Source organism: Choloepus didactylus, chromosome 18 (assembly GCF_015220235.1).
Source record: "Choloepus didactylus isolate mChoDid1 chromosome 18, mChoDid1.pri, whole genome shotgun sequence".
NCBI lineage: Eukaryota > Metazoa > Chordata > Mammalia > Pilosa > Megalonychidae > Choloepus > Choloepus didactylus.
In genome coordinates, this window is record NC_051324.1 from 12,433,509 (window position 1) to 12,459,533 (window position 26,025).

At 52.1% G+C, this 26,025-nt stretch overlaps 1 protein-coding gene and 2 pseudogenes across 1 annotated transcript; 2 read left to right on the plus strand and 1 right to left on the minus strand.

Annotated features, from left to right (window-relative positions):
• The first annotated feature begins 5,702 nt into the window (after positions 1 to 5,702).
• Positions 5,703 to 6,832, plus strand: LOC119514618 (annotated as a pseudogene).
• A 4,987-nt stretch (positions 6,833 to 11,819) lies between these two features.
• LOC119513303 (acetylcholine receptor subunit beta-like) lies at positions 11,820 to 20,451 on the minus strand. The gene is made up of 3 exons (XM_037808374.1): positions 20,285 to 20,451; positions 20,060 to 20,199; positions 11,820 to 15,595 (listed from the first exon to the last, which is right to left on the minus strand). The coding sequence occupies exons 1-3, from the start codon at positions 20,340 to 20,342 to the stop codon at positions 15,530 to 15,532; spliced, it is 264 nt and encodes an 87-aa protein (XP_037664302.1). The 5' UTR covers positions 20,343 to 20,451; the 3' UTR covers positions 11,820 to 15,529.
• Positions 12,126 to 14,288, plus strand: LOC119514619 (annotated as a pseudogene).
• Positions 20,452 to 26,025: the final 5,574 nt, after the last annotated feature.

The following is a 26,025-nucleotide window of genomic DNA, read 5'->3' on the forward strand; positions in this document are numbered from 1 at the left end:
AAACCACAAATGATGTCTGCTGGCAAAGACCTGGTTCAAAGGCCACCTGCTTCAGAAGGTCTTCCCAGAGCATCCAAAGTAAAGTTGTCCATCTGTCCAATTATCACAGACCCAAATTTCATTTTCTAAAAAAATACTTAGTACCTGAAACGATCTCATGTAAGTATTTGTTTACATATCTTTAATCTCCTTGCCACTAGAATATACATTGTGGGAGGACAGAAACACTGCCACTTCTGTTTCCTTACCCATTAGCAACTAGAATGGTTTCAGGCACAGTAATATAGGGTTTGTTGACTGACTGCTTAATGGTTGTTCAGTGGATGAATAACCATGTAACAACCCTTCACACACGAGTATACGTAGTCCTCAAACATCCCTTTGATGCAAGTAGTGTTAGCCCCTTCTTACAGATCTGAAAACCATGTTCAGAGAGGTTAAGTTTAGACTTCTCCAAGATCACACATCTAGTAGCAAAGTCAAGATTGCCAGCTTGCTGTCTTTCACTCAAAAAACCAAGTCGTCACTACTAGATTTGGGATCAGAAGCAGACATGCATCTCTCCCGCGGTCCTGCCCCCCAAGTGCCTTTCTACTACTCTAAAGCCCTCCCCACTTCGGAGTCGGCTGCTTTGGAAACGGCGCCCAATTTGGGAATCCATATCCCTAGCAAAGGGCTGCAGGAAACTGGTGGAGGGATGGTAGGGGAGCTCCGCAGAAGGCGGCGGGCATGCGGGCCTTTGCTGCGTGGTAGAGCTGCGGCCGCCGGGCCCCTCCATGCGCCCAGGCCCCTCTGTCCCTCCTTCCGGCGCACGCTGACCCCAGCGCCCCGGCGCAGATCTAGAGCCCATCCCACGCCTGGGTACTCATGGACCAATCGCCGCTGTCCCAGTTGTCCCCAACTTGGCCGGCGGAGATCCCGAGCCGGCCTTCCGTATCACCCGGCCTAGGCGCGAGTGAAGAGGCCGTAGCGGGCTGTGGCCGGAGCTGCTCCGCGAGGAATCTCCCAGGGCGCTGGCGCCTCCCTGCCCCGGACCGCGCTCTCCGCTTCCATATGATGCGCCCTGGTCCTCTCACACACCCACCAGGAGGGTCGGGAGAGGAAGGACCCGATGGGCGGGTGGGAGAGAAGATGAAAGTAGGTGAGGCCCTAGACTTCTGTGCTCTGTTTTCGGGGGTGTTCACTACTCAGTCGTCTCCTGACTTGGGGAAACTTTCTCTGCTCCGTGTCTAGATACCTTTGTACCTGTCCTTTGTTGTCAGTTCTCCCAGGGGAAGAGAAGACTGACGACTGACAACTGCCACCACCAGAATAAGGTGCAGTTTGCACCTGGATAGTTTTCCTAATCTCATTTGAGGAGTGTTGCTGAATCCCATTTTGTTCGCCCAAATGTTTTGCGAATTGGGGAGACGTCCCAGAATCATCCGATTTGTTCCGCGTGGAACAGGAGGTTAGAGGATGGGGCAGCCCTGGGGGCAGTAAACTTATCCTTCGTGGCTTCTATGATGAGTGGGCCTAGAATAGTGGGCTCGGATGGGGGGCAAAGACCTCTCCTCCTTGGCGGTGGGAATCACGGCGCCCCTTTCCGTTCTTGGGCTGTATTGAAGTCAGAGGGGTGGGCTCAGGATCTCCCCCAGCGATGAATCAAACCCGGACCAGAGGCCTTCCGGAGATGGCCCCGCGGGGAGGGTCGGCGCCCTGGCCCGGGCTGGGCAGGGGCCCTGTGATAGTGCATCGTTCTCAGGGGGCGCCAGCTCTGCCAAGCAGCTGGCGCCCGCAGAACCCAGAGGGTCGGGAGCCGGCGGACCCCAGCGCGCAGCGGTCGCCGCGGGAGCACGCGACAGGGTGAGTGGCGTTTGCCCCGACAGCGCGCTGCGCGCCCAGACCCTGAAGTGCGTCTCTCCTGCTTTCCGATTTGCGGTGGTTGCCGAGTCCCGCCAAGACCCGCAGCCAGGGGAGCTGTCTTGTCAAGAGCCCAAGCTCAGGACGTGTCGTTGGCTGCGGGGAACACGCGGCTGCAGACCGCACGGGACGCAGGCCCGGAATGCACGCGCTGCGCGTAATTAGACTCTGGGGTACCTGCTGGGATGCGTGGGGCGGGGGACCTTGGGGACTGCGGCAACCAACCTCTCCGGGCTGGGAAGGAGCCTAAACGCGGAAACCTGAGAGATCTTTTCTAGGTTAAAATAGTTCAGAGGAAGGGAAGAGGGATCAACAATGCGCAGAGGGGAGGAAGAGGCTCCCCAATGGAAGAAAAGGGAGGGCGGGAAGGGGGAAGGTATTGGGGTGTGGGGGTAGGGAGGTGTTCAGGTTTGCTAATGTTGCTGGAATGCAAAACACCAGAAATGGATTGGTTTGTATAAAACGGGGTTTATTTGGTTACAGTTACAGTCTTAAGGCTATAAAGTGTCCAAGGTAACACATCAACAATCGGGTACCTTCACAGGAGGGTGGCCAATGGTGTCCGGAAAACCTGTTAGCTGGGAAGACAATGGCTTTCTCCAAAATGTCTGCATCAGCTTCCAATGGCTGTCTTCAAAATGTCCGTCTCAGGTACCGCTGGCTGACTACCAGCGCCTACTGTCTGAGCTTTCACAGAGCTGCAGCGAACTAATCAAGGCCAATGCTGAATGGCTGTGGCCACACCTCCAAGGAAATACTGAACCAATAGGTTCCAACCCAATCCACACTATGTCTACCCCCACAAGATTGCATTAAAGAATATGGCTTTTTCTGGGGGGACATAATATATACAAACCGGTACAGGGGGAGACTGATGCAACTTAGCTGCTCCTGAGATTTCATTCACTGTTTAAATGCAGCAAACATTGGTTGAATGTCCTTCCTGTGCCGGCTCCAGCAACGCGGGAGGCCCAGAGGGTGCTTGGGTGCACATGTGGGACTGTGGCCACTAGGCGAAGCAGTGGGAAAGTAGACATTGGTTTTACCTGTGGGTGGTGGGTGGAGATGGGGATATTTCTAGGCAGTTACTTTATTAACTAATTGTGCTAGGGAAATCTTTAGTGTTGGTGCATGTTTGAGGCTAGAGGCTTTGTGGGTGTTGCTTTGTTTGTATCCAAATTGCATTCTATGGTGTGGAAATTGTCTTAGGGGGTCTGTGCAATAAAGCTTTGTTCTCTGCAGGCTGACCAGCCCTGAGCTTTTTTTGCAGCCTGAGTGCTGACACTCCCAGCTGGGGAGGTTTGAGGACCTCTGCCCTTGAGCATAGGAAGGGATCCTTGTCTTGGTTGGGGCTGTGCCTTCCAGGGGACTGGGCTGACTGGTTCTGATGGGAGGTAAGGTGCCCCTGGGAACAAAGGCCATGGAGGAATTCTCGGGGCACAAGGGGATGGCTCTCACACTCAGGCTCTACTCAGTAGGGGCTGGCCCTGCCGGAATGGAGAGTCCTTCCACTGGCTCTTCTTGACTTGTATTGATGTGTCACTATCTGGGCTCACCTTGCTCCCCTCTTTCCCTCTCTTTTCTCCTAATAGCAGGCCTTCTCTTCTTGCCTTCCCAGTTGTCTCTCCTTGTCTTTCCAGGAGGAAACTCAGCAGCTCCCAGTGCTGGCCCCTCCAGATTACCCCACAATTCAATATATAATCTAAATTATAACATTTCCTACATGATCTTCAGCATTCTGCCCTGTAGTTCCCTCAATTTGAGGATTGTAATTTCATGATAAATGTGAGAATGAGATTAAGTTTAGCATTCACACAGGATAGGTGTGCCTGGCAGGGTGGGGCATTTCAGGAACTGGCAGAAGGTTAAAAAGACAAACTGTAGTCCACGGTCGGTCCCCCTGTTTATCCGCCCACTATCCACGGTCGGTCCCCCTGTTTTTCCGTCCACTGTCTACTATCCTTGCAAGGTGGAGACTCGGGGGTAGAGTTTCCCAAAATATCCTCATATCTTGTTACCAAACTAGCCCAGACTGGCTCTAAAGAGGCCTGGGCAGAACCATTATAGTCAGGGCTGGAGATTCCTTCCAACCACTTCAAATATTGCAAATTCCCCCTGGGAAACTTATTTAAAATGTTTCCAATTTGTGCAGCTGCATGTTTCAAATTGCTCTGTGGAATAGAATGTAACCTCTGAAGTATCCAGCCACTGGAGAAACAGGGGAGGGACTCGCGAGTTAGGTGTAGAGAATAAATAGTGCTGGGTCTATTGTTCTGTGTGCCAACCCCCCACATTTTGGTTGGGTGCCCCTTCTTGCAAGATTGTGAATAAATTTTTTTCTTCTCCACAATCAGGTGAGCGTTTATTCCTTTTAGGAGTAGTGCTTGTTTCTCGCAATATACAAATGTCCACTACCCCCTAATAAAAAGAGTATTTTCTCCTGAGATTTCATTCACTGCTTAAATGAAGAAGAACCAACAGGAGATCTCTGTAAAGATGAGATTTTATAAAACTGTCTCATACAACTGTGGGGATATACGAGTCCAAATTCCTTAGGGCAGGCAACAAACTGGCAACTACGATGAAGGTGTTCGATGAACTCCTCAGGAAAGCCGAAGAAGAAGTGAAGGTCTGCTCTCTCTCTCTCTCTCTCTCTCTCTCTCTCTCTCTCTCAAAAGCCTTCAACTGATTGGATTAAATCCAGCTGACTTCATTTTCTCATGGTGGAAGACATGCCCTTCGTTGATGTAATCAGTCACAGGTGCAGTTGATTGACAATTTAATAAACCAGCCTTCTGGTTTACAAACCAGCCACAAGTGTCCTTGCAGTAATGGTTAGGCCAGTGCTTGCTTGACCAGACACCTGGACACCATCACCTGGCCAAGTTGACACATAAACCTAAGTTAAGATCAGGCCCTAAGTTTCTGCAGAGGCCACAGCCTAGCATAGAGGAGGCAACAAGGGCTGAAGGCGAGCAGCCGCCAAGGTGGGCAGAGGGCCTATGGGCTGGTACAGGGGTCTGGCTAAAGGAGAGGTACCAACCAGAGAGGGGTTTGGCCTGGGCCCAGCCCAGAGGGTCGACCACCCCAGGACTCATAGTGGCACCTTGGCACATTGTGAGGGAGTGCCCAGCGCCATTGTGACCCACTTAGCAGCCCCCAGAAGCCTCTGGTCAAGGCGGGTGGGCTGGCAGACTGGGGGGCACAGCAGGCTGGGGGCTTAGGGACCCCGGAAACCCTAGTGTTAGAAAGAAAGCTGTATCTGAAAGAGAATAAACACTCATCCGATTGTGGAGAAGAAAAGAAATTTATTCATGATCCTGCAAGAACATTTGGGGGGGAGGGCAATCAAACCGTGGTGGCTGGGGCACGGAACAATAGAACACAGCTCTATTTATTCCCTAAGCCTAACACACAAGACCCTCCCCTGTTTCTCCATTGGCTACTCCAGAGGTTACAGTCTATTGGATAGGCCTAACTAACCCTCACAAATCTGAAACATTTGAAAAAAAGAAACATTTGAAACAAGTCTCCAGCCCTGACAATAAGGGTTCTGCCCACATAAGGCCCTGACACCTATGCTTATGTGGCCTCTTTTCTTCGCTCCTTAGTTGCAGAGCCAGTTGGTAACAAATTATGAGGCTATTTTAGGTCTCCACCTTGCAAAGACAGTAGGCAGATAAACAGGAGGACCGGCCATGGACTACAGCTTGGCTTCTTGACCTTCTACCATCCTCCTGAGTCATTTCCACCCTGTGTGAAAGCTAAACTTAATCTCATTCTCACACTAGGGACCCCCCATGGCCATAGCTGAGCAGCCACAGCCTGGGTGGGCCTCGTGTCACAGCCCCAGCACCAACACCTGCCAGGACCTGGGCAACTCCATCCTGGTGCTGCTGGGCCTCGTCATCTGTATCAATATCGGCATCAACACGGTGACCCTGGTCAGGGCAGGGCCGGGCGGGAGGGCCCCGTGGGGCAGCTGGGGGCAGGCCTGAGGGCCACGGCCTGCCTGGGCTCACCGTGTCCTTCCCCACCTAGCTCTGGCGCCGACTCCATTTCTTCTTACTCTGAGTATTCTGTAATATTGGTGAGAAAGGTAAGTGGGGTGTGCATTGGGGCAAAGGAAAAAGGGCCTTCTAAGCCCCAGCTCTAGGTAATCCCTTTCCCCTCTGCCCTCACAGCCCTGGGGGCTGCACAGCTTCCCTCCCTGGGCCGCCTCTCCCCCCTCACCTCTCCCCCATCCACAGAAGCCCTCAAGTCCTCTTCACCCAGGAAGCGGCGCATCTCTCAGCCCGCGAGGAAGCAGAGCTCCCAGGACATCCACCTTTGATGCACCATGGACCCTGTGACAATGACCGTGACCCCCCCACCCACTCGCCGACACCATCATCGAGGCTCCCCCACCCGCCGTGCCCACTGCCCCGCAGCCTGGGCCCCTGACACCCATGACGAGGAGCCCCCAGGCCAGCACCCAGCCATCTGCTCCCACAACTGGGATTGCCCCGAGGGCTGGGAAGCCTTCAAACTCCCCCAGGAGATGTGGGCTCCCTGGGCCCAGGACAGCCTGAAGCCAGCTGCCCAGACCATCTGCTTCCAGGAGACCATAGAGGGAAGGCCCACCAAAACTCAGATCCAGTCTGAGCTGGGCCTCCAGGCTTACGTGTATCCTGTGTGTACCGACTCGACATGCTCTGACAAACATCTGGGGTGAGACCTGCCACCCACGGGCCCCAACCAAGTGGAACCATGGTGCCCGGCCATGACTCAGGCCCCTGGCACTGCCCTCTCAGGGTCCAGAGTTACCCAGAGTGAGTGGTGCCCCCAAGCACCCAGCAGCAGCAGCTGTAGCCCTGGGGTCCTAGCCCAGCCTCGTCACTCAGCGAGTTCACTCTGTGAGCCGCCGGGACTGCCAGCACAGCAGAAGTGACCAGGATCCCAGGATTGTGTATGTGTTGTAGGGGGGACTGCCACCAGCCAACCGCACCGTCCCAAGTAACTGCCAGTGCCCACCACCCACAGACAGACAAAGAGACAGCCTTTCCTTCAGACCATTGTTCATCTGTCCCAAAATGGGAAGTCAGGTTTTGAGGGGTGGGGGGAACACACTTCTCCCAAATGTGCTGAGGATTTCCTGGTCCTGGGCTGGGTCAGGGGACGCAGTGGGGGTTTGTGGGATCTGGGTGGGGGGAGGTGGCAGTTAAGGGAGCCCGGCCTGTGCCTCTTTTCTCACTCTATCTCATCCCTCCCTCTGTGCCTCAGTTTCCCAATTCTCCTCCATCTCTGTCTTCCTATCTCAGTGTCAGATCAACTTTCCCACAGATGACCACACCCCACATTCTTGCTCCCTGTTCCCCATTCTCTCAGCTGCCAGGATTGCAGGCAAGGGGATGGGGAAGCGAGGAGAGAGCTTTTCCAGGAGGGGTTGGGGAGACAATGAGGTCAGCCGAGAGGGGAGCAGGTGGAAGGGGCAATAGGTGTGGGGTTTGGGCAGAAGAATTTGAAAGGAAATGTGTAAAGTGACTGCCTGGAGGGAACCTGCGGGGAAAGACTGAGTCTTTGGAGCAAAGAACAATGGCCAGCAGGCAAATGTGGGGGGCTGTGAGAAACAAGCACTATACCTAAAAAGGAATAAACGGTCATCCGGTTCTGGAGAAGAAAAGAAATTTATTCACGGTCTTGAAAGAACAGGGCACACAACCAAACTGTGTTGGCTGGCCCACAGAACAATAGAACACAGCACTATTTATGCCCTAAGCCTAACACGCAAGTCCCTCCCCTGTTTCTCCATAGGCTGGATACTCCAGAGGTTACAGCCTATTCAACAAGCCTAACTAACCAGCTCAAATTTGAAACATTTGAAACAACCCTCCACCTCTGACTATAGCTTTTATGCCCATATAAGTCACTGACACCACCCTTAAGCTACTGGCCTCTTTCCTTTGCTCTTTAATCACAGAGCCAGTTGGTAACAAATCATGAGGCTATTTTAGGAGCCTCCACCCCCCGAGTCTCCACCTTGCAAGGACAGTGGGAGGATAAACAGATTAGACAATGGCTTGGCTTCTTGACCCTCTGCTGTCTTTCCAAGCTGCCCCCACCCTGTGTGAAACCTAAACTTAAGTCTCATTCTCACAATTCTCCCCTCTTTCTTTTAAACTCCTTTTAGCTTTTACATTTCAGTCTTTCAAACTTCTGAAGCGCTTTCTTGCATTCCTTATTTGTAAAGATCTTTCTCCTTGAGGAGGTACAAATTATTTTGCATGTATTGAACCAGGATTTGTTTGGTTAGGGCCATTTCAAATAAGTCTTTGAGTTAATCCCCAGGTGCATGGGATGGTGCAGCACCCGACTGCTGTACTTCAGCTGCAATAATGAGAGGTTAAGATGGATAACGCCACCCCTTTCCACTTTCCAACCACCCAGTGAGGCCTTGGATAAGGCCGTTAGACCTGGGAAAGCTTTGGTGGTTGTTACATCCAGAGCTGTTTAAGAATCCACACAATGCAGCGAGTCATGGTTTAAGTAGAGAGTTTAAGGTTTATTAGAGGAAGAAAGCAGAAGAAAGCAGGTGGGAGCCATCAGAAAAGATAGAAAGGAAAAATGGCTCCAGCCCTCTGAGAGCAGCATTTTTTAAAGGAAAAACCCACGTTGGGAGGGAAGGGTGTTGGGGGAGAAGGGTGCCTGCTGAGCGCGTCCTGTGCCTCGATTGGGTGGGTGTCTGTCAGTTTCTAAGCTGATAGGTTGTTAGGATTCTAGCCCATTATTATTCTCAGAAAAGCAGCTGTGTTATCTAGGGAGAGCAGGCCTTTTCGGTTATTCGTCTTTTAGACATATTTGACCTTGCTTTTACCCGCCTTTTGGGGTTAGGGTGCCTGTGTCTGGAATAGCCTTGAACAGCCTTCATTCTTTAGTTTAGGGGGCACCTATTTTCTGTGAGATAAGCAGCAGGGCCCCTGGATCAGACATTCCTTCTATATGCTAGACTCTTTTTTCTGGGGTCTGACATTCCTGCCTTTATTTTTCATAAAAAAATTGGTACGGGTTTGGGTTGAGTTTTGGGTTAACGCTTTAACTTAGCTCGAAGCAACTTTTGTAGGGAATAGGGACGTCGCACTCGTCTCTTAGCTGCTTCCAGCTGGACATGGACGGAGTTGGGGAAGAGTTGCTTTGAACTAAGTTCTAGCATTATTAGATTGATGTTTGGATATCTTCTGCTGGAACCAGCTGGTAGTGAGGCTTTTTTGTGGCAGGAGCAGATTTTCAATTTTCAGGGATCTGAGGTTGGAGTTATTTTCCAGGATTTGGACAGAGTTGCTGGGTACATATCATCCGGTTCAGGTACTGGTCCCTTTACTCAGGTGTAGTGAATCCAGCCTTTTTCTGCCGTTCAGACTGCAGTTTTAGTTGTTAACAAAACTTGATAAGGTTGAAGTTTGGACTCCTTCCATGACTTGATTAGGACCCAGCTGCTGGGCTGGTGCTGATGGACAGCAAGTTCAAGAGGTAGAGTCTGGGCCAGCAAACCACAATGCCTGAGGGATGACAGAGTAGGAGACAAAGCCAGGACATAATTCTTAAGCAATTATATCCCCAAATTTTTGGGGACTGGAGGGTATTAGAAATATTAACTTTAAAGGGGGACAGAGGGAGGCCTCCTTAGCCTTTTCATCCGCTAGCCTATTGCCTTTTGCCTTAAAGTTATGACCTTTCTGGTGTCCAGTTATATGTGTGAAAGAAGGGAGCCCACTCCGTCCTCTGTGTTCCTGCAAAAGAAAGTTTTATTCTACTCATTTCTACAGGTTTTTATAGCATGCAAGGTAGTCTCCTACGTGACTGTTTTCAGGTGTTTCAGGCAGGGTACATTTTTTCTAAAGCCATAAGTTGTGTTTACATGTCTTTAATCTCAAGGACAATTTCTTTGGGGCTAGACAGGAAACAGCAGGGGCAGGAGACAGGAGCACAGAAGGAGCCCAGTGACTATTCCCTTATCTAAATTGCTGCCTGCCTTCAGGCACGCAAAGGTTTGGCCTTCCCCCAACCTGGTGCCCACCTTCAGGCTTCCAGAGTTTGGGAATGGGCTCCCTGTATAAGTTATCCAGCCAGGGAACTTTCCATGTCTCCAGATATATGCACCACTGATATCTCTCTAGATAAGAGTAGATTAGCTGAAACTTGTTTTACCAATTCCCTGTGGACCAGTTCTCTTTTACACTAGGACCACCCCCCACTTTGGGACTCGGGAATGAGCCAGCCATCTCCCTGCCCTGAGAGGAGGGGCACTGACCATCAGTGCCCCTTCAGAGGTTAACCTTCCACTTTCCTCCACCAGGAGAGTGGTCACTGCACAGCCAGAACACACCCTGGGCTACCCTCCATAGACGGCCCAAAATCCTAGAAAGGGGCTCAGTATTTTGAAAGAATATGCTGGAGTCACTGAATGAGTGAGTGGGCAGTGAGTGGATGATGGAGGGAGTGGAGAAGGGAGGTGTCCTGGGCTCCAGGCCTCATCTGACTGTCCAGACTGAGGTCACCCATGCCCAGTTACCAAGCAACTCCAGATGCAGCCTCCTCTTCCTCCCCCTCCCTCACTGTGATCCTGACCAACCCCCCAATTTGACCCCATCCCTCTGTCTGCCCCAATCCTGGGCAAAATCAGGGTCAGCGTCAAGGGCAGTGTTTTCCAATGAATGGACAGCACAGTCCTTCAGGATATTGGAAAGTGCAAGTTTCTTTCTGGCAAGCGTGTGTGGGCCGGGGGCCCAGGTTGTCCTGGGACCGCCAGTAATTGATGAACAAATATACCATAGAGCCCAGATGTGCTCTAGCACCAACCCCAGGTAATGCCAGGAACTGGGAGACTCAATACTTTTAGTTCTGGGCACCATCATCCTGCTCAATGTGGGATTCAACGCGGTGACTATGGTCAGGGCGGGGCCTGGGCTGAAGGGTGGGGGGAAGTCTGGGGTCTCACAGGGGCTGAGGTGGGAGGGTTGCTGGGATGTGGTCAGACAAGGGTGAGACTTCAGGGCTCACCTTACTTTCGACTCTCTTCTCCTCTGCTTCCCTCAGTTCTGGACACAGCTGAAGAGCTTCGTGCATAAACATTTCGCCTGTTTTTTCCCCAAAGGTGAGTGGCCACAGGGATGTGCTCCAGGAGATGTGGGCCTGTCCCCTTTCTTCTATCCCTGTTAATTTCCTCAGCCCCTCAGGGACCCAGGCCTTGTCCCATCCCACCTCTCTCTGCAGACACGCAGCACAACTGTACAGGCAGATATCCCATGTGCACATGCTGCTCTGTGGACCCCAAGACCCAGAGCTCAAGAGCGTCTTCTCACTTCCATTGCTGCCCAAACTACCAGCCCAGGCACTCTAACCACCTGGACTCCTGGATCCCAGACTGGAAGGTAGAAAAGCCTTCCACATGCTGCTGGATGCCACCTTGATGTGGGCACACCAGGGCTCCCATGGAATCTCCATGGGGATCATGGAAGGAGGGGATGATGGGAGCTGGGAAGGCCTCTCAGGTCACAGCCTTAAAGGCATAGCCTCCTTTTTTCTCCAGGCCAGAGACTCTTTCCCAGATCCAAGGACAGTTTCAAGGCCAATGATCCAAAGACAAGGAAGGTGGACATGGTTCCACTGCTTTTGCCTCAAGAGAGCAAGACTAAGACCCCAGAACATGCCCTAGCCCAGTCCCCAGGCCTGGTCCCTGTGTGTACTTCAGCCCAGGCCTGGACCTATTCCCAGGCTCATGCTCCTCTAAACCACACCCATGCCCACACTCCGGACCCTGCCCCAGTCTTCACACCATCTCCTCCCTGCACTCCTGCCTCAGCCACTCCTCCTATCCCGTACCCTACCCCAGCCCCTGTCCCAACCCCTCCCCCAGCCCCTGACTTTACCCCTGCCCCAGCACAGGTCAGGACCCTGTCAAACACTCCAGTCACTGCCTCCACCCACACCCACATCCTAACCCCTATTCCCTCTACTCTGGCTGCCTTCAACCATGGCGTTTCTACTGGGCAAGTAATATATTATGCCCACAGGAAAAAACAGAACTGTTGACATTTGTGCAGCCTTCAGAACTCTGGGTATTCCAGAAAGGACTTCTGTATCCCCTCCAGACCCCAAGAGAGACAAAGCTCTGGTACATTGGAGGAGACATGAAAGCCACACATTGGGGATGGTACCAACTCCCTGTCAGGCTCCATCTGGGCTACATGGGGTTGAGGAATCTGGAATGGAAGATCTCAGATGATGGCAAAGACAAGTTCTCACAGCCCAAGGCCTTCCCCTACAGTTCTGAGAGGAGGGACATGGACTCCCAGGCTCCAGTGTACCCCAAGTTCCTGGTCTACTCTCCAACAAGTGCCCAGAGTTCACTGTCTACTCTTCGTCCACCATGCACTGTTTCCCTGCCTTTCATTCCTCCTAGACCTTTAGTCCTTTCTCAGTCCACCAGCCATCAGAAGTCCTCCACCTCAGTTCAACCCCCAACCTCTCTTCCAGCCTCTAAGTCTCCTCCCATCCCTCCCCAGTTCGCCACCATTTCTAAGCCTCTCATCAAACAACAGTTCTCTGATATTTGCAAGAATCAAGGCCTTACCCAAGATCTTGGTCTCCAAAGGAGCCCATGCCCTTCAACAGACTCGAACACTCACAAGATCCCAGGCCCTAACCAAAATCCAGGCCTCCATAGGAACAGGTCTTACCCAAGATCCAGTTCTCCAAAAGAACCTGAGCCTTCAACAGAATCCAGGCCCCACAAGAACCCCGGCCATAACCAAGGATTTTACCTCTGAAAGAATCATAACCCTCCCCAAGACGCTGGCCTTCAGAAGACTCCAGGCCTTACCCAAGATTCTGGCCCACGAAAGAGCCCAGGCCCTGCTCAAGATGCTGGTATCCTAATGAGTCCAGGTCTCCCCCAACCCTCTGACCTCCAGAAGAACATAAAATTCACCCAATCTTCTCAGTTTCAGAGGAGCGTGGGTTTTATGCAAGACTCTGGAGTCTATAATAATCTAGACATAACCCAAGAGGCTGCAGTCTACAAAAGCCAAGGCCTTCCCCAAGCACTGGCCCCCATAAGAGCATAGGCTATGCTCATGGTTCTGGAGGCTATAGGAGTGCAGATGTTGTCCAAGACCCAGGAGTCTTCAGAAGTCTGGACCTTACCCAACAGTCTGGCCTGCAGAAGAGTCCAGGCCTTTCCCAAGACTCTGGATGCAACAAGAGCCCAGGACTTGCCCAAACCTCTGGGCTCTGTAAGGGCCCAGGCCCAGCCCTTATCCAAGACTTATCCAAGACTCGAGGTATACATAACTCAGAACATACCCAAGACCCTAATCTCCACAAAGGCCCAGGAATTAATCAAGATCCAGGCCCCTATAAGGGCCCAGCCCTTCCCCAAGACTCAGGTCACTCCAAAATTCCAGGCCTTAACCAGGAATCTGGCCTCCACAAGGTCTCTAGCCTTACCCAAAATCCTGGCCTCCACAAATGTCCAGGGCTTGTTTGAGGTACTGGCTCTTTCCAAGGCCCTCAACAGATCCCAAAGTCAACACCATCCCTGATGATATCATTTGTATTCGAGGACCATCCTCAGAGGAAGAATGAAGAGCAGCACATACCTTGGACTTCTGTTGCACTCAGAATTCCTGCTCTTCCAAGGCCCCAGTGATGTGCAGTGACCTGCAAACCCTCCCAGAGGTTCCTGTACTAATTGAGCTACAGCCACCCTCCTGGGAGGCAGCCAGCCAAGACTGGGTGTACCACCCTGTGGATACAGTTCCTTCAGCCTGCCAGACCTTTCGTCAGATGTCTGTGCCTCTCAAAATCAACTCAAAGCTCCACTTCCCTGGACCAGGTGCCCAGGCTGGGCATGTCATCTTTGACGCCTGCCAGAGAGAGTTAGGAGTGATCAGGGACAACTGTGAAGCTGTCTCTCCCAGGCACCTTTGCCAGGAGACACCCAGCAACTCAGGGGAGAGCAGCAAGGAGTGGGGCTATCAATATATAATGAGAACCTTAGATAAAGAGGGGACAAAGTGACAGCTTCAGTAAAGAGAGATGGAAGAAGTATTCTGTAGTTGTTTGGGGACATCCACTGAGCCCCATTCCTGACACTGGCCGCGGACAGGGTCTGTTGAAAACTGTAACTACCCTAGCCCCCGCTTGGTCTTTATGGCTGCATAGCTAAACCCATTATCCTCAAGGTCCTAAAACTACATTGTCCAATGCAGTAGACCCTAGACAAATGGGGCTGTTAAAATTTAAATTGATTAAAATCAAATAAAATTTAAACCTCTGTTACTGAGTTGCATTGTCTACATTTCAAGTGCTCAGTAGCACTATGTGGCTAGTGGCAGTATTGGAAAGGATTCAGAACATTTCCATTGTCACAGAAGAAATTATTGGACAGTCATGCTCTAGAGTTCAAAGGAACTTTCCATTCCCTTTCCATCTTCTTCCAGCGTCTTCAAAGCTCTCAGAGAGCCCAGAGAACACAGTTTCTCTTAGGGTGGCTCAGAGGCCACCCCTTGAGGAGCAGGCGAGATGGAGGGATGCCTGTCACCCCAGGCCATGAGAAGGAACCCAGTCTTCATTCAGTTCTCTTGACCTGGCTTCCTGGATCACAGCCAGATCAATGGAAACCTGCATCTCCAGTTCCGGGCTGAGTTTTGGGGCTCTCAGTACCCCAGGAGCCCCAGCCCTGGTTGCTGAAGGGGAAGAACATTCTTTGTCAGTGAGGCCTAGGAACCCCTGAGGCTTGGGTGCCCCGAATGGAGCTCTGGAGTCAAAGAGCCCCCTCCTCTTCAGGCCCCTAGTTTTTCTAGGTGTGTCCCTGCCTAACTCTCTTGCCCATAGACTTAGGCCTTCCCTGCACTGGAGACAGTCCCTGGGCAGAGGGAATGTATGAAGTCCTGGCCCAGCAATGGACTGCTCTGCTCTGTGAGCTTGTCCCCTTATCCTTAGGCTTTCTACCTGTTATCCTAGCTCCTGGTCCCACCCTGGATTTCAGCAGTGTCCTGGTCCCTGACAGCAAAGATTACTGAAAGCAATTTCCTGCCCTTGATAATGTTCCAGTGCCCTGCCCCAAACCCACTGAGAGTTTCCTCTGGACTTGATCTTCAGTCTTGATGACCCTTCCGTGTGTGCATATAAGCTGTGTGGCTCAAAAGTTTTTTTTCTGCCACCTCATATGTGTGTCTCTTCTCTGGGCCACATGTCCTTCTTGAGTCACTTCCTGAATGTTCCTGCCTAACACTGCCACCACTGATGCCAAAGATGCCTGCCCACCTAGCTGGGGAGCCCCTTCCAACACCTCCGTGGCTCAGCTCTGTGACTTTGGACAAATCATGTGCCTCCTGTTTGGGCTGCAGTTTCTTTATCTCCAAGATGAGGGACTTAAAATCGCATGGAAGAGTCCTCCCAGTTCTAAGTGAACTCACACAGGAGATCCAGGGGCCCTAGGGTTTATCTCCCATTATTTGCTATCCAGCTCCATCCTATTTAGCCTCTTCCCCAACTCCAGGGCATGCTTGGGTTGGGTAGATTGGGCCTTGGGAAGATGTGCAGCTGTCTATCTTCATAGAAACTACAACTTCCATCAGGCACTGCTTCAGGAGAACAGGAAAGGATGTGGGGACGTGCCTCCATCATCCAGGACAGCCCGAGATCTCAGCACCTGGAAAGGAGGACATGCACTCAGACCCGAGACTGACCGGGCCGGCACCAGTCCCGAAAGTCACCCCAAAGTGGCATGGTTGTAATCTAGGGGTGGGGCCAGGTGGGCAAGAGGAAGAAGTTACCTGTTGAATCCTTCTACACACCCTCTAACCCACTCTTGCAGCTTCCCCTAAGAAGGGAGGTGAGAAGATAAGCCTCTTTCGAAACGTGGTAAAGGGAAGTAGCTAAAGGAAATTGCTGGACTGCTGCAAGGACTGGCCATTGCATCCCGTAGGAGGGACCCAAGAGCCACTTTATACCTGCTGAATCAGAAGAAATGGCCTTAGGGGTGGGGACTGCAGGAGAGAAGGGCAAAGACAGAGGCGGTGTTTATTCATTTTGAAGGCTACATTTGGAGCCCCTCATCTGCAGACCCTGTTGTACATTGTGTTTGGGACCCTCACTGGGTCTCTGGAAGAGGGAAGATTGTAGGTGACTTTTCTGCAACAAAGACTGGTCTTGGCTGTCTCCTGTCAGTATTTTCTGTTGCCACAAATGATAGAGCCACATGACTTCTGTGGTCTGGGGGCGGGGGGAGGGTTGCCACATGGTGGGGCCCACTGCCCACGGCCCCAGCCCGGCCGCTCACGGACATAGACTTCTGCTCTGGGGCGCAGCTTCAGGGACTGACCCAGCTGATCCAGGAGCTGGGGGTGCAGGAGAGCTGGAGTAATGGGCCCAAGCCGGGACCAGACCTCCTCTGGGCCAGGGACTTTGTCTTCTCAAGGTAAGTAACCCTCCTTGATTTCGGGAACTCCCAGCTCTGGCAAGCTGCGTACCCAGCCCCGCTTGGTCCATGCCCCCACGATCTTTTTTCCTCACTTAGGCCTGAGCTTTTGCTGCTTCATGTTGGGATGTGCGAGGCCTCCCTGGATCTGAGACCTGCATCTCTGGGTCCCTATGCCCGGGGACCTCACTACGATGCCGGCTTCCCGCTCCTGGTGCCATTATTTTTGCTGCACGGCACTGGGCTAGAGCTGCAACTGGATCTGGAATCGTGTTAGGCTTGGATCTGCCTCCCAGAGCTGGAGCATGGATACTCGGTCCAGGAGGCCTGACAGGATTGCCTAGGACCTGTGGTCCCGGAACGATGTGATTCCATCAAACCGATAATGAAGGAAGTCTCAAAGACCCGGAAAGCTCTGCGGACCAGCCACACGATAACCTCACTGAGCCTGAGCTACACGTGACTTTGGAAAAATCACCCAGTGCCCTTTCAGAGCCTGAGTTGCCTTGGTGTGACATCCCCAGACTCTTCATCTTTTGCCAGATTTAAAAGTGTACAGAGCCACAAAGGATTGGCCAGGTGTGTGTGTGTGTGTGGGGGGGGGGGGCATGGGATCATCGGAATTGCTCCGGGGAGAGGGGCTGGGCATTGGAGTCCATGGCTGAATTATGGGGTCCCCCAGACCCTCTCCTTTGCCCCAGCTCAGGGGGTGGGGGGCATCTGTTTCTACCGTTCGGGGCCCAGAGTCCTAGCATTTGGAAGGCATGACTGTTCAGACTGGAGCTACTCCAGGCAGGGGAAAGGGACAGAAAAGCACTCAGTTTACATGGGTGGAGGGAGGAAGGGCCAGGGACTGTTGGGAGGCAACATTCTGGGGAGTCAAGACCAGGGACTTTGGATTTGGGTGTCAGTGGAAAACAGCACCCCACCCCCTACTCGAGTTTGGTACTCACACCCCCAAAAGGGTCAGCAAAGAAAGGTTCTGTCCTCCTCCACTGGTGTCCCTTAAAGCCCTTCTGGACATTGGACATTTTTATTTGCCCCAGAGACTCAGTCTTTGCCTGCAGGTTCCCTCCTGGCTCCAGGCAGTCACTTCACAAACTTCAACTTCTTCTGCCCAAGCCCCACCCTGACTACCCCTTCCACCTGCTCCCCTCTTGGCTGACCTCATTCTCTTCCCCAACCCCTCTCAGGAACCCCTCCTACTCCCCTTGTCTGGAATCCTGGCAGCTGAGAGAATGGGGTGCAAGGGGCAAGAAGATGGGGTGAGGTCAGCTCTTGGAAAGTAGATGTGACACTCATATAGGGAGACAGAGATGGAGGAGAATGGGAAACTGAGGCAGAGAGTGAGGGATGAGAAAGAGTGAGAAGAGAGGCACATGTGGGAGAAATGTCTTCTGCTTACCTCCTCAAACCCACCTTCCCAGATTGGCACAGATGAGCAAAGGTTTGAGAGAAAGGCTGTCCAGAGACCTGGGGTGAGGGCGTTGGTGAAACATGCACGGACCCTATGGGTGAACTCAGCATCTCTGGGAGAGGGAAGTCTAGAGCCCTCCCCGTGGATCTGTCCATCCTCGACAGCTTCTGTTTTCAGTCTGTTCCCATCTGCTGCATGGGTAGAACCAAGTATGGGAACAGGGGAGGGGTGTGTGTGTGTGTGTGTGTGTGTGTGTGTGTGTGTGTGTGTGTGTGTGTAGGGATGGATGCACTGGGAGGAAAGGGGCTGTCTGCATGGGAAAACACACACCTGCATGCAAGAACATGTGTCCACTCAGAGCAGTATGGGAACAGGGGAGGGGTGTGTGTGTGTGTGTGTGTGTGTGTGTGTGTGTGTGTGTGTGTGTAGGGATGGATGCACTGGGAGGAAAGGGGCTGTCTGCATGGGAAAACACACACCTGCATGCAAGAACATGTGTCCACTCAGAGCAGCATGTCCTGGAGCCATGGGAAAACAAGTTCCAGGCAGCACAGGGGTGCACAGATCTGTGCCCTCCTCTTGCAGGAAACCTGCATCTACCATCTGTGGAAGGTGGGCACCTACCTGGGGGAACGTGCTTGGCCTGACATGTGCCACAGGGGGTAAACATGGTTTGCTGAGACGGGGGGGGGGGGGGGCAGTGGGGTCCTCAGTCTATTGTCTGGTGGCCAAGGGTCACTGTGAACACAATGTTTCCAGGGCCTCCATGGCATCGGTGGTGGTGGGGGGTACAAGGTGGGAGAAGGCATGAGGGAACAGGATTCCGGGGTACAAACCCCTGCAGAAATTCTTTGAGGGGCCCCACATGTACACGGCGGCAACAAAACAAAACAAAACAAAACAAAAACACCTCACCTGAGAAAAGTCCCCCTTGTGAGAACGCGCAGCTCCACATGGGAAAATACTTCCCTGTTTCCACCCACTGAAGACTGTTGCCCTGATGGAGGGGGAAAAATCACCCCCAGTTGTCCAAAGGCCCAGGTGCCTCTCTGCGTGGGAGACACTCGGATCCCACTGAGGAGACCCACGGCCCCCTAAGGCTCCTCGTGTGACAGCTCCAGCAGGAAGAGCCTGTTGCCAGGTCCTCCTCCCTGCCTTAAGGGTGGCTCTGCCCACCCGGGGTGGCCTGGAGGGCCGGGGAGGGGGGGCCTCCCCAAGCCGCCCCCTATACTCACGTGGTGGAGTGGGGGTGCGGTAGCGTGTTGTTGTGGCCTGCCCTCCTCGCCCTAAAGTGTGAACCTCCCATCAGAGGCACCAACCTCCCAGCTCCTGCTCTACTGCCCCCAAACCCTGGCTGCATTTGAGGTTCAGTCCTCAAATAGGGACCAGGAAACACAGTCCCTTGAGCCCACTTGAGACATAAGGTGCCAGGAGGTACTGGGTGGCCGGAAGTGTGTCCACAGTCAGGAAAAGGCCCCAGACTGGGCCTGGAGATTGGCTCTGGGCTTTCTTGGAGGGTTTGGCCAGGGCTGAGCTGGCGCCCAGAGGCCGAGGGGACCCCCACCCCAGGCTTCTCCCCGACAGCACTGGCGACCAGCATCCGGAGGGATGAGCCAGCAAGACCCAAGGCTGCTCCCAACTGACCATGATGGGATGGAATGAACTCAGCAGGGCCCACGCGTGCATCAGAATTCATGAAGTGTACATGTGTGAATCCCCCCTCTCCCGCGGGGTCTCCGTGCCTGGTCTAGGTACACCTTTGTGCTTATCTCCTTATCCTTCTTCTAGAAGGGAAAAATTTAAAGGGCAGAGGTGAAGTGAGGTGGAGAGAAACGAGGGATCTCGGCCGCCTTCTGGGCCCCACCTGCTTGGGCCCAGGCCCCGCCTCTGTCTCTGTCACACCCCTTCCCGCTCTCGGCGTGCGGGGCCTGTGGGTCCACCAGTCGCGCCCACCGCGCGGATTCCAACCAGTAACGGATCTCCGCCCGCCGTTTTGGGTCCAACATCTGCAGCAAGCTCCGCCCCCGCCTTGCCAGCCCGCCCTCCAGTGGGTCCACCAGTCCCATCATCCTCCCCGGCTCCACCCCCGGGTGCCCGGCAGCCCCGCCCATGCGTGTCCATTGGTCCGATTTCGGCCCAATCTTCGCTAACGGCTCACCCGGCACTCGGCCCGGCCTCTCCCCAGGCCCCAACCCAGCCTGTCCCTCCGGCTTACCCTGCCCACAGCCGCGCCCCCCAGCCTGTCAGGGCCCGACCTCCCCTCGGGCTCGATCCCTCACCAGGCTGATGAGCTGCGCCAGGCTGAGACCAATGCTGACCAGGACGCGGTCGCCCAGCTCCCGTGCCGGGCGCACCGAGCTGTCATAGCCCGAGAAAAGTTTCTCGCGGAGCCGGCCTTCGGCCTCCGAGCCGTGGGCGCCTGGGGGAGGAGAGCACCAAGTGGAGCCATGGTGCCCGGCCACGACCCCGGCCCCTGGCACTGTCCTCTCAGGGTCCAGACATACCCGGAGCGAGCGGCGCCCCCAGAGCCCCCAGCAGCAGCAGCAGCGGCCCGAGGGTCATAGCCCAGCCCCGTCACTCAGCAAGTTCGCTCTGTGAGCCGCCGGGACTGCCAGCGCAGGGGAAGTGACGAGCCGCCCAGGAATGTGCACCTGTTGTATGGGGGGCGGCCGCCAGCCCACCCGCCCCGCCCCGCCCCGCCCCGCCCCGGGGCCTTTGTCCCACCCCGAGCAACGGCCGGTGCCGCCACCCACAGACAGACAACGGGACAGACTTAACCCTCAGACCATTGTTCATCTGTCCCAAAATGGGAAGTTAGGTTTGAGGGGTGGGGGGAAGACCCTTCTCCCAAATGTGCCGAGGATTCCCCGGTCCTGGGCTGGGTCAGGGGACGAAATGGGGGCTGGTGGGATCCGGGTGGGGGAGAGGTGACAGCTAAGGGAGCCAGCCTGTGCCTGTCTTCTCACTCTATGTCGTCCCTCCCCCTCTTCCTCAGTTTCCCATTCTCCTCCATCTCTGTCTTCCTATCTCAGTGTCAGATCAACTCTCCCACAGCTGACCTCACACCACTGTCTCACCCCCTGGGCCCCATTCAGGATTCCAGGCAAGGGGTGGGGGGGAGGGAGGAGAGAGCTTTCCCGGGAGGGGTTGGGGAGAGAATGAGGTCAGCCAAGAGGCGAGCAGGTGGAAGGGGCAGTAGGGGTGGGCTCAGGCAGAAGAACTTGAAAGGAAGTGTGTGAAGTGACTGCCCAGAGGGAACCTGGGGGAAGACTGAGTCTCTGGAGCAAAGAATAATGACTAGCAGGTGAATGCTGGGGGGATGTGAGAAACACCACTATACCTAAAAAGGAATAAATGCTCATCTGGTTGTGGAGAAGAAAAATTTATTCATGATCTTGCACGAACGGGCGGCAACGAAACTGTGGTGGCTGGGGCACAGAACAGTAGGCCCTAAGCCTAGCACACAGGTCCCTCCCCTGTTTCTCCATTGGCTGGATGCTCCAGAGGTTACAGCCTATTCGACAGGACTAACTAACCTGCCCAAATTTGAAATATTTGAAACAAGTCTCCACTTCTGACTATAGCTTTTATGCCCACATAAGGCACTGAGAACACTCTTATGTTTACGGGGCCTCTATCCTTTGCTCCTTAACTGCAGAGCCAGTTGGTAACAAATTATTAGACTATTTTAGGAGCCTCCAACCCCCAGACTCCACCTTGCAAGGACAGTGGGCGGATAAACAGGAGGAGCAGCCGTAGTCTATGCCTTGGCTCCTTGATCCTCTGCCATCTCCCTGAGCTGCCCCCACCTTGTGTGAAAGCTAAACTTCATCTCATTATCATAATTCCCCCCTCTTTCTTTTAAACTCGTTTTAGCTTTTGACATTTCAGTCTTTCAAACTTCTGAAGCGCTTTCTTGCATTCCTTATTATAAAGATCTTTCTACTTGAGGGGGTACAAATTGTTTTGCATATATTGAACCATGATTTGTTTGGTTAGGGCTGTTTCAATAAGTCTTTGAGTTAATCCCCAGGTGCATGGGATGATGCAGCACCCGACTGCTGTGAGTACTTCAGCTGCAATGATAAGAGACGTTAAGATGGACAACGACATCCCTTTCCACTTTCCAAACCGGCTTTCCAACCAACCAGTGAGGGGTTTATTAATACCTGAGTTCTCTGCTAATTCCTTTGATAATGCCATTAGACCTTGAAAAGCTTTGGTGATTGTTTCATCAGGTGCTGTGTTATTGGGGATACAAGAATTCCCTCCAATCATTATGCATATGCCTCCTTTTTCAGGTATCATTATGTCTAAGACTATTTTATTTTTTCATGCCATTCAGCTATTAGCATTTAGCTGCTCTGCGATGCCCTTAACTGCATCCTTGGTGTAGTTGATAAATATTTGTTGGTTATAATATATGTAAATAATCCAGTTTACGCTCTTATTAATCATTACCCGCCAGAACAAGAATGACTCAAATCCTGCAGCTACCTCATTTCTAGCCTTAAACTTATTTGGGATCTCCTGTGGAACTCTTATACTGTTTAAATAAATTCGGTCATTGAAGAACCAGGTAAACTTCTTTTTTCTCAAATGCCAGGGTGAATGGGAAGGCCAATTGAACCAGAGCACAGGTCCCTTTCCACTTTGTACGTAACACTGGTTGGAGGATGCCCTTTCCACAGGGCCACCAAAGGTCTGCTCGGGGGGTTAACCTGGGGAAACTGCAAGTACTATTCTTAGTCACATCCCACACTTGGGTATAGGAGGCCATGGTCCCGAGATCCTGGAGCCCCTCTCCCCATCTAGAGAGTCAGGCAGAGTGGTTTTCCAGTCCAAGGTGGGGAGCTGGTATGGCCTTGATGTTTCCTCTCCTAATTGGAGGGAAAAGGGAGGACAACGTACTACAGTTTTCACCAGGAGTAGTATTCTGAAAAAGATGTACCATACACTTGAACTTCTTTTCATGCTTTTCCATACCAAAGGGAAAGGGCATGATCCAAGCAGTGGGTCGGCTTGTTGCACTAGCCTACCAGTTACTTTCATTTAGGCTCTGGACTGTATCCTTAAGTCATTCTACCCAGGCATTTGCACTCCCATATCCTGTTTCTATTTCTATGGTTTGCTTTAAGTTTTCTGCTTTGAGTATACTAATTAACTTGGGATCATTTTAAACTGGGGAGCTGGCGTTCAGCTGAGATTTTTCTGGTACCACTGAAGAGCTAACTGGAGAAGACGTTATTGGGGGTGTGGCTGTCGCAGAGGGGAGGACTTGTATTTGGAACCTTCCCAGGGGGTCTTTACCAGTGATGTTTGCCCCCATTCCATATACTTTGTTAATTACTTGATTTCTGATACTGCCTCTAGTTACTAGTCTGTCTTTTTAATAGTTATTATTACTGGGTTGTACTGGAAGTCTTTGCAATCTGGTGGGATATTGCCTTTATAGAAGGTTATCTTACTCTGTAATAGGGTGTCTGTGCTGGCAGTCCACCCCTTATACTGGGTAGTCCACCACACAATGGACCACGACGGGCAAGGCCAATATGGCCAAGGGGGTATTGGGCTTCTTCCTACTGATTCTGGGCATAGATACTTATTTTCCCCACTCAGCCATCACCGTGTTTTAAATTTCTACAGTTTATTACTTGGCAGGCATCGAACTGAACAGTTTGGGAGTCTAAGCCTTTGGTCCCATTTACTATAATGTAGCGGGGTATCATGCCTGTTGGGAAACCTGACATTCTATAGCCAATAGAACTAAGTTCATTCCTAGGCTAGGCTTTAAGCTGCTCATTTTTCAGTTTTCTAAGGGGCTAGACCAAGTGGTTTGGAGACACAGGGTTTGACCCACCCCACCACTTTTCTGATATTCCCTCCCAGCTACTGTCTTTTCAGAGTGATCCTTAAGGGATCTGAGGTTGGAGTTAATTTCCAGGATTTGGATGGAGTTGCTGGGTACTTATCGTCCAGTTTATGTACTGGTCCCTTTACTCAGGTGTAGTGAATCCAGCCTTTTTCTGCCGTTCAGACTGCCATTTTCATTGTTAACAAAACTAGATAAGGTCTTTCCCAGGCTGGTTGAAGTTGGGACTCCTTCCATGACTTGATTAGGACCCAGCTGCTGGGCTGGTGCTGATGGACAGCTAGTTCGAGAGGCAGAGTCTGGGCGAGCAAACTACGATGCCTGAGGGATGACAGAGTAGGAGACAAAGCCAGGACATAATTCTTAAGGAAAAGGTTCTTTGAATCTAAGGAGGGAGAGTTCTACTTTTTCTTGGAAAAACACAAGCCAAAGAGCATTTCATAGGAGGAGATCCCTAGTTTTTTCCTAGGGGCAGTTCTGATTCTTAGTGGAGCTATGGGTAAACACTTAGTCCAAGATAACCTGGTTTCCAAGACCAGTTTAGAAAGAGGTTTCTTTAAAGTCTGACTTATTTTTTCCACCCTTTCTGAGGATGGCAGATGCCAGGGTGTGTGGAAATGCCATGCAATAGCCAAGCTTTGCATAACATCCTCGAGTACATGGGAGGTGAATTTGTATTGTTGGAATTTGTATTCTTTACTAACCCATAGTGGGGAACGATTTGTTTAAGGATAATTTTTGGAAGTTCCCGATGCTATGGCCGAGGTGACAGGATATGCCTCCACCCACCCTGTAAGATGGTCCACAACAACCAGAATGTATTTTAGCCACCCCACTGGGGGCATCCCAGTGTAATCAACTTGAATACTCTAAAATGGCCTGAGGCCTGGTTCCCTTTCCCCTTGTACTTGGTTCCTTAGGACCTTCTTATTAAACCCTTTGGCAAATTATGCATCATTTGCATATTTGTTTAGCTACATTATAAATGCCCACACATCCAACATGCTTAACAACCAGAGTACACATGGCCTGCACTCCCCAATGACTCCCCTGGTATAAAATTGCTAATACCTCCTTCACTAATTGCTTATTTAACATTTCCCTGCCATTTGGGAGGAGCTGTTTCCCTTGATTATCTAAGGTTGCTTTTAACTGCCCCAGCTCTTTCACTTCTGTTGCAGAGAATGTAGGGACTCCAAACTTCTCCGGACTGGAGGGTATCAGAACAATTAAAGTGGGACAGAGGGAGGCCTCCTTAGTCTTTTCATCCACTAACCTACTGCCTTTTGCCTTAAAGTTACGACCTTTTCAATTACATGCACCATCGGTATCTCTCTATGTAAGAGCAGATTAGCTAACACATGTTTTACCAGTCTCCTGAGGACCAATATTTTTTAAATTAGGACTGCCCCACATTTCAGGATTCGGGAATCAGCCAGCCATCTCCCTGTCCTCTGAGAGGAGGGGCACTGACCACCAATGCTCCTTCAAACTTTAACCTTCCCCTTTCTTCCAGCAGGGGAGTGGTCACCATAACAGCCCGGACACACCCTGAGCTACCCTCCAAAGAGATAGGGCACAAAATCCTAGAAAGGAAGGTCACAGGTCTCCTTTGGCCCCCAACCAAGCCTGGGTCAGGACCCCAAGACTTCCCCCTCCCCCTCATCCACTGTATCAAACAGGCAGAGAGGCCCCTCGAGGGAGGGGAGGGTCAGAACTGGAGCCCACACCAGTGCATGTCCGAGCCCACACCAAACATCTCCCTCTCCCCCTCCCTCTACTCCAAACTGCAGGCTCCTCCTCCAACAGTCCCTGGCACAGCCCCATAGCTCAAGACACAAGAGTTCACTCACAATGCACAGTACCCCACTAATCCTGGAAACCTCCCCAGCAGCCCCTCCCCCATCTGAGGAAGAGGCAAAGCCAACTACGGCTGGAATTCCCTCTGGACGAATCCCTCCGTCCCCTCAGGAGCCTCTGGAAATGGAAACTGCTATATATGCTTATTATACTGTTCAAATTCTTTTCTTAACTGTTGGTGGGTTGTAACCGGTAGAGCAGTTGGTACTGATTGGCTCTCCGATTGCCTGGGGGCATGGACTGGTTCCATTGAATTTCTAGGGTTAAGGGCTCCAGCCCCAGTGGGGGAGGGGAAACATAAGGCAGGGGAATACTTAACAAAGGATCTCAGGTTTTAGTTTCTAAAGATTCAGTTTCTGGATCTGGGGTTCAAACTTTCATGGGATAAAACTGGTCTCCTTTCCTTGCATCCAGCAGATGGCATAGTTAGATTCCTCCTTGAAAAAACGTTTTTTTTCATTAACACAGTGTATGAGGTTGGCACAGAGCCAATCATCATCTGCCCCGTATTTA

Bases quoted from the DNA above. Each gene is read 5' to 3' on its own strand.
- LOC119513303 (XM_037808374.1), bottom strand. From the start codon at position 20,342: ATGACCCTCGGGCCGCTGCTGCTGCTGCTGGGGGCTCTGGGGGCGCCG. The intron at 20,200-20,284 runs GTATGTCTGGAC...CTCCTCCCCCAG, and splicing joins GGGGGCGCCGCTCGCTCCGG to GCGCCCACGGCTCGGAGGCC. The intron at 15,596-20,059 runs GTGAGGGATCGA...CCTCCTTTCCAG, and splicing joins TGGCGCAGCTCATCAGCCTG to GTGCTGAGATCTCGGGCTGT.